The following is a 7,963-nucleotide window of genomic DNA, read 5'->3' on the forward strand; positions in this document are numbered from 1 at the left end:
TTGTGGGTTTCTTTTTATTGAAGTGGCATAACTTCCATCAAGTCATTTAGGTTGGAAAATACCAGTAGAATAAGTGAGTCCAACCATTAACCCAGCACTGCCAAGTCCACCAATAAACCATGACCCCAAATGCCACATGTACATGTCTTTTAAATACTGCCAGGGATAGTGACTCAAACACTTCCCTGGGCATCCTGTTCCAGGGCTTGACAGCTCTTTCCATGAAGAAATTTTTCCTGATATCCAGTGTAAACCTCCCCTGGTGCTTGATGCCATTTCCTTTTGGCCTGTCACTTTTTACTTGGAAGAAGAGTCTACAACCTTTCAGGTGGTTGTAGAGAGCAGTAAGGTCTCCCCAAGCTTCCTCCAGGCTGAACAACCCCAGTTCTCTCAGCTGTTCCTCATAAGAGTTGTACTCTAGAACTTTCAACTCCATTGCCCTTCTCTAATACACTCCAGCACCTCAATGGCTTTTCTTGTAGTGAACAGCCAAGAACAGAACACAGTACTTGAGGTGTGGCCTCACCTGTGCTGAATACAAAAGGACAATCACTGCCTTGGTCCTGCTGGCCACACTGTTACTGATAAAAGCCAGGATGCCATTGGCTGCCTTGGCCACTTGGGCATACTGGCAGTTCATGTGCAGCTGCTGTCAACCAGCACCTTATCTGCTGGGCCGCTTTCTGGCCACTCTTCCCCCAGCCTGTAGTGCTGCATGGGGTTGTTCTGACCTAAGTGCAGGACCCAGCACTTGGCCTGGTTGAACGTCAAGCAATTGGCCTCGGCCCATTTATCCAGCCTGTCTAGATCCATTCTCTGGCTGATCAACGGTCCTGCCCGCCTTGGTGTACCTGCAGGCTGACTGAGGGTGCACTCAATCCCCTTGTCCAGATCATAGATCAAGATATTTAACAGGACCAGTGCTAATAGTGAGTTATGGGGAACACCACTTGTGACTTGTGGCCACCAGCTGGGTGTAACTCCATTCACCACCTCTCTGGGCCTGACCATCCAGCTGTTATTAAACCCAGCAAATAATGCACCTAAGCCACAAGCAGCCAGTTTCTCCAAGAGAATGCTGTAGGAAATGATGCCAAAGGCTTTACTAAAGTTTAGGTAGACAGCTTTAAAAAACTGTAATTAAATTTTGTCTGCCCAGCAGTCTTGTGTACGTAGTTCGTGTCTGCTCCTGTAGAATTTGACTGTAAGATGTTTCTAATGATAGTCTGTCTTCTCTTGCAGGATGGAAGAGACAAATATGAACCCACTGCTACATCAGAGCATGGCGGAAGGAAGGGGAAGAAGGAGAGGAAGGAGAGGGACATGGATGAGCTTAAAAAGGAAGTTTCAATGGTAAGAGTGTAAGGCAGAGAAAGAATAGCTTTCAGAATGCTGCTGCCCCCAAAGCTGTGTGCCTCATGTGGCTAAAACAGCATGGTGTGACTGAAGGCACTGATCTCACATCTCCTCCCCTTTGTCCCCAAGCCAGACATGCTGCAAGTGTTTTAGCATCAAGATGAGCACACAGTAGACCCTGGAAATATCACTTCTCAAAAGGCAGTTGACACACAACCTAAGTCTCTGCTTGCCTGCATTACCCATAGCACAGTATAGATGCATTTCCTCACCCAGGCAGGCACTCTCTGAATAGCAGCATTACAGGCTTTATTGTGCTGTCATGTGAGTGCGACTTCTGTTTTCATTCCAGCTGAGGAGTTGAGGCTGTACAGCTCCATTTACTGCTGGCCTCTGCTCAGACTGACCTCAGTATTATTCCTTCTAATCATGTTTGAAGCTGTGGGGAGTGTCTCCCATCCCCATCTGTGAATGCTGAATGATGCTATACATCTGTCTATGAGCATCATCTGGCTTAGATCTGCTCTCCTTGAAGATGATACAGGTTTTCTTTCTGTTATGTGGATTTGAGACTGGATTTTCACATTTTTGGCCCCTCTAATTGCTCCAAGATGAGATTTGTGTTCAGTAGTGATGCGAACTCATAGCATCTGCTCCTCTAGCACAACCTTTTAAGTGAAGTGCTGCTCTGTACTAACTTGATCCAACTGAAAAATAGCCTGGCTGTGGAAAAAAACCCTTTTGGAGCAACAAACACTTCCCCCAAAGTAGTGCTTAATCTGGCAGCACTGCTTAAAAATGTGTGAAATTACAGGGTTAATCTTCTGTACATTCCTGCCTTCCTTCCCAACTCTTTTTCTTTCGCCTCCTCCCTCACCCCACGACAAAAACCCCCACCCACTGAGGCTTCACAGAATCTGCTGGGGGTGTAAAGACTGCACTGAGATACAGCCAAACATTATTTTTTCTTAAAAAAAAGCTGTCATGTTGTACCCAAACAGTCACAGGAATGCTGAAGATGAGATTGTGTTGCGTTGTGGAATAACTTTGAGATTCTTTTCACAGAGAAGATGAGTTAGTCCTGCTATCTCACCAGGCTGTTACAGATAGGAAACCTGGGGTGGAATTGCTGAGCTCTTGCTGATGAGCCTGCAGGGACTGATCTCTCCCAACCATTTCTTGTCTTTCAGGATGACCACAAGCTGAGCCTTGATGAACTACATCGTAAATATGGAACAGACTTGAGTCGGGTAGGTAGGCATTATTTTCCCGCCTCTTGCCCTGATCTGGAAAGGAACAGTCTCAGCTTGGAGTGCTTCACAAAGGGAGATCTGGGTGGTCTGGTTTTGGTGCAGGGTTTTTTTTTCTATTTTTTCCATTTAATCTCCTCTCCTCCAGTAAAGTTTCCCAGGCTTTGGGAGAGCTGTTGAGCTCACAAATACTTTTCTTCATCCTCCCACTGTACCACCTGACTGCAATACTTCAGTGACTTTGCTTCTAACAAAGTCACTGTTATCTGCTTCTGAATTGTTCAAGGTCAAGTTGATCCTTGGATTTCTTTTTTTTTTTTTCCCCTGTAAGCATGTAATGAAGACAAGTGAGTTTTTTGTGTTGCAAATTAGTCTAGTGAGCTAGCACATGCCCAGAGACTTAATGATGGCTAGTAGCGATTAAAATTTTGCCTTTCTGTAGTAAGAGGTATGTGAATGTTTGAGGCTACCTCAGGGTCCAGTGCAGAAGCACTGCAGTGGTTTTACACCTTTGCTATTGTTACATGATTGCATATAATATCAAGTCTGCTCTTTATAATAGCAGAGATTTGCATTTTTGGGTCAAAGACCTTTGTTTCTGAAAGCTGAACTTCCTGGAAGGTCGTTCCAAAGTGTCATCATCTTTATGGCCCTCAGCTTTCACTTTTTCCATAATTTGATGGGATGGGTTGCACTGCACTGTTCCTCAGAGCTCAAAGTCTGCTGCTGTAGCTTCTTGGCCTGCCCTTCTTCAGGGTTTGTAGCCCCGTGGCCTGCAGGCCTCTCAGGTAGCATCCAGCATCTGTGGCTCTTTTGGCATTCACCTTTCACGTCCTGCACTTGCATTGTGGAACCCTGGCAGCTGTGGACATCTCCATTACCTGTTAGCGGCTCTTTGTTGTTGTGGTAGAGCTTGAACAAAGTCAGAGCTAGCTTCCACAGTCAGTCTTGCCACGATGCCTAAAAAAAAGAACCTTTCTTGCAGGGTTTGACTACTGCACGTGCAGCTGAGATTTTGGCTCGTGATGGCCCAAATACCCTCACACCCCCACCCACCACTCCTGAATGGGTAAAGTTCTGTCGGCAGCTCTTTGGAGGATTCTCGCTCCTGTTGTGGATTGGTGCTATTCTATGTTTCCTGGCTTATGGCATACAGACTTTGATGAACGAGGAGCCCAACAACGATAATGTAAGTAAAAATGTCTGTTTTACCTCAAAGGCAGGCTGAACAGCCTGTTTGGCTTAAAGTAGATTAACTTCCTCTAAGCATTCAGTCCAGAAGCTTTTCCCATAAGCACGGGAAATTCAGTGTGTGAGCTTAACATGTCTTGGAGTGCTTCCACATAATGAAACGAACAGCCAACTTCCTTTGTGTCGTGTTAACAGCACTAGCTTGTGAACGGCCTTTGTGTACAAAGTGTACAGAGACTGCAAGTACCTTCATGCTTGTAATGGGGCACTTAAATGCCACACAGTTTATCTGGACAAACTGGAAGCCTTTTCGGCAGATCGTCCTCTGACTCACTTTCTCTGCTCTCTGTAGCTGTACCTGGGTGTTGTGTTGGCAGCTGTGGTTATCATTACTGGCTGTTTCTCCTATTACCAAGAAGCAAAAAGTTCCAAGATCATGGAGTCCTTCAAGAACTTGGTGCCTCAGGTATGAATTAACTCATTTCCTTGAGGTCTGCCAAGCCATAGCTTGCTCAGGGTTATTGATGGTTTTAAACATCAGCTTCGGTTGCAAAAGACCTGGCTATTAATGTGGTTTACTCGGTCTTAATTTTGAGGGGTCTATGAGACGACTCCTTTTATGCTTCAGGCAACTAAGGCTAATAGGCCAAGGTAGTTCCTGAAACTCTGTGAGTTCCACCAGCTTATTAACAATCATAGGGCACTTTCTCAATAGTCTGGGGAGTTCAGTAACCAGCGTGATAAGCACCAAAACGTGGATTCCTTCATGGAGTCTGTATCATACCCAGCTATCCTACTGTCACGTTGTATACAAGAAACTTTAATAACAGGGAAACCAAAAATAGCTATTTTTCGAAAATAACATACATATCAGATATAAACATCTTAGTGCAAGTAGAAACCTTGTAGAACCATTGCACAAATATTTTAAGATACTCAGATTTTTCAAGCCTTTTCTTAAGAGTTGCTTTTGACATAAGTTGTTTCTTCACTGTCTTTCAGCAAGCACTTGTAGTCAGAAATGGTGAGAAGATGAGCATAAATGCTGAAGGTGTTGTAGTTGGAGATCTAGTGGAGGTGAAAGGAGGAGACAGAATTCCAGCTGACCTTCGGATCATATCTGCACATGGTTGTAAGGTACAGCAATAACAGGCTGTCTGGAAACTTGATTCTGAAAGAGGATGAATTAGTTTGGTTTCAGAGAATGTCTGTATTCTATGCTGTGAATGGATGCTGGAGTGGAACAGAAGGGTTGGGGACTTGCCTACTGTTTTACTTGCTTTTGTTGCTGAAGGCATCTGCCTGCTTATATATGACAAAGTACTTTCTTTGATGTAGGTGGATAACTCTTCACTTACTGGTGAATCAGAGCCTCAGACCAGGTCTCCAGACTTCTCCCATGAGAACCCACTGGAGACCAGGAACATTGCCTTCTTTTCTACCAACTGTGTGGAAGGTATGTGTCTCACCTACTTCCCTGAAGTTTTAGCAGTGATAGAGATTGAGGTGTGTAAGTAAGCAATGTGAATACACTGAGTTCAGTGTATTGGTAGGTGCCTACTTCAGCCATGCAAGAGCAGCTTTGAAGTTCTAGCAAAGTCTCTGCCCATTCCAGCTATAATACTGTAGAATGAGCAAAGAAGACTCCACAGCACTACTGTCTTTTCTTTCTTGCTCTTCCTAGAGCAAGAACCAAAATGGTTAAGTAGAGCTGTAAGAAATACTACAGCTGCTGCAGAAAGCAGGAGTGTCAGACATCTCTGGCAGAACTTCTGTTGCAGCTCTGTGTCGTGGTAGACAGTCTTCGTGCTGAAGCCCACCCAGAGCATCTTTTTCACATCTACGGTGTATTAAGCTGTGACTAATTTTGCTTTCTGAAACCCATCTCCCCTCTAGGCACTGCTCGTGGCATTGTCATTAGCACTGGGGATCGCACTGTGATGGGCCGTATTGCCAGTCTGGCTTCTGGACTGGAAGGGGGCAAAACTCCAATTGCCACAGAGATTGAGCACTTTATCCACCTCATCACTGGAGTGGCTGTATTCCTGGGTGTCTCCTTTTTCATCCTTTCACTCATCCTTGAGTACACGTGGCTGGAAGCTGTCATCTTCCTCATTGGGATCATTGTTGCCAACGTCCCTGAAGGGCTGCTTGCAACGGTTACGGTGAGTGAAGCTGGAAAAAAAGATTGAATTTGTTACATACATGGTTCTCAAGGAAGTGGAGTGCTTCATGCTCAGAGTGTGTTCACAGAAGTAAACATTAAAGTACTAGAAGGTACTCCATGGTGAATGTGTAGGGCTGGGCTTTCAATGTATTTGGACTAGTTGCCCAAATCAATGTCAAGTTCTTTATCAGTTTATTTAATAAAGATAAGTCCCTGAGTTAGACTTGCTGAGAGGCTTGGCATCGTAGCACTAAAGTGTGCAAGACTAGGAGTTCTGGACTTGTCTTGCCTCTTTCTGTGGCAAGAAGGAGCTTTCCTGTTACAACTGTCAGGGCTTTTACACCTACATGCACACCAACCCTTCCAGCCCTTAAGGGCTAGCAGAGCATCTAGCAAGCTTCACTCCAGTCCCAGCTTTTGATCCAGGACCTGGAAGAGGTTCTTTTAAGTTTAGTTTCCGGAAGAGATTGTGAGAGTATCTAGGTGTGCTTTGGTGTATAGAGAGTGGTGGTGAACAGAACTAGAGGCTTCCACACAGCCTTAGGAAGCAGAGCAGCAACTGAGCCAGGGAACGAGCAGTTGGGAGCTGGAACCAGAACAGAGCCTCTGGCAAGAAAGAGCAGCTGGAGCTGCTCACATCCTACACCAGTAAGTTGCAGCCCTATCACCAGAGCTGTTTTGGACCATCTCATATATAGCCTGCCTTCACCTATTTCTGAGAGTTCCTGTGATTAGGAGGTGGCAACTTTTAACTGAAATGTTAGTCTGGGGCATGCTGTTTCTTTTGAGAAGCAGGAGACTGAAGCCTTGTGAGTACTTTTCTGGAGGTTTTGTGATGAGGAAAATAGGTCTTTTTAAGCCTAGCACATAGGCCTAAGTGTTGCTGTTTATTTTGCACTGGCAGAGTGAGCAAGGAGTTGGGGAATCACTGCGGGGTTTGAAGGCTGGTTGTCATTCCATGTGCACATTGAGTTGGGCAGCAGTGTTATTACTGCACAAGTACATTTAACCTGTCATCTTCCTTGTCTCCAGGTATGTCTGACACTAACAGCCAAGCGTATGGCTCGTAAGAACTGCTTGGTGAAGAACCTGGAAGCTGTGGAAACCCTGGGTTCCACATCCACTATCTGTTCTGACAAAACGGGCACTCTGACACAGAATCGCATGACAGTTGCTCACATGTGGTTTGACAATCAGATCCATGAGGCTGATACTACAGAGAACCAGAGTGGTAAGATCATGTCTTTGTGCTTGAGGCATTTCATTAAAAAAATTACTTTTTCTGGAGCTTCCTGTATACTGGTACTTGTAAGAAGCCATGTTTCTAGCTCTCCAGTCCAAGTGAAGTTCACGATGCAAGGACTTGTAGCATATGCTCTACAGTGGGCATTAAAAAACTTGAAGTGACGCATAGAAAGGTTTGGACTGTACCACAGTTCTGTTTAATCCTTGAACTCCATATAGGCTGCTTTTTGCTCAGGATTACTCCATTAGAATTTGAATCTCTCGAGTATTCAGCCCCATGTATTTGTCCTGTACATAGAAATATTTGCAAAGTACCTGATTATTTTTGCCAAAATGTATTTGATTAAATTGCTCGGTCTAAAGTCTGTTGAAAGTGTGGGTTGCAGAGGTGTTGACCCTGATAATTACTGGAGGGTGGACATAAATGGTAAGTTCCCACGTGGAACTAACCCCCTTTGGACAGGGGTTTTCCCAGAACATCTGGTTGTGTTTGCAGAGTGGTAGCAATGAATGTAAGAATTTAGCAGGAAGTTTCTTGTAGATACTGATAAGAATCTGAAATCTCAGTGTGCTGAGCAACTGGGAGAGGTACTTACCTCTCCAGAGCTGTTCAATACAACCAAACTCAGGAGTTTCCTAGCTGTCATCTACCTTGTGAAATGTTGTGCTTGCAGCACATTATTAGCATAAACATTTTTCCAGTGGTGCTGCTGCACCCTGCCCTCAGCCACTCCAGAACATTGGTGCTTGTCTG

The 7,963-nt window shown here is 44.8% G+C and overlaps 1 protein-coding gene across 1 annotated transcript in view; it reads left to right on the top strand.

Annotated features, from left to right (window-relative positions):
* Positions 1 to 1,248: 1,248 nt before the first annotated feature.
* Positions 1,249 to 7,963, top strand: part of LOC103799318 (sodium/potassium-transporting ATPase subunit alpha-1) — an 18,819-nt gene continuing 12,104 nt past the window's right edge. Inside the window, exons 1-8 of the mRNA XM_009071626.1 lie at positions 1,249 to 1,353; positions 2,547 to 2,606; positions 3,592 to 3,795; positions 4,150 to 4,263; positions 4,800 to 4,934; positions 5,136 to 5,253; positions 5,694 to 5,962; positions 6,997 to 7,195. Of these exons, the coding sequence (XP_009069874.1) occupies positions 1,324 to 1,353; positions 2,547 to 2,606; positions 3,592 to 3,795; positions 4,150 to 4,263; positions 4,800 to 4,934; positions 5,136 to 5,253; positions 5,694 to 5,962; positions 6,997 to 7,195 (1,129 nt within the window). The 5' untranslated portion in view covers positions 1,249 to 1,323. The remainder of the gene's footprint in view (positions 1,354 to 2,546; positions 2,607 to 3,591; positions 3,796 to 4,149; positions 4,264 to 4,799; positions 4,935 to 5,135; positions 5,254 to 5,693; positions 5,963 to 6,996; positions 7,196 to 7,963) is intronic.

This window comes from Acanthisitta chloris, unplaced genomic scaffold, assembly GCF_000695815.1.
Source record: "Acanthisitta chloris isolate BGI_N310 unplaced genomic scaffold, ASM69581v1 scaffold1963, whole genome shotgun sequence".
Classification (NCBI taxonomy): domain Eukaryota; kingdom Metazoa; phylum Chordata; class Aves; order Passeriformes; family Acanthisittidae; genus Acanthisitta; species Acanthisitta chloris.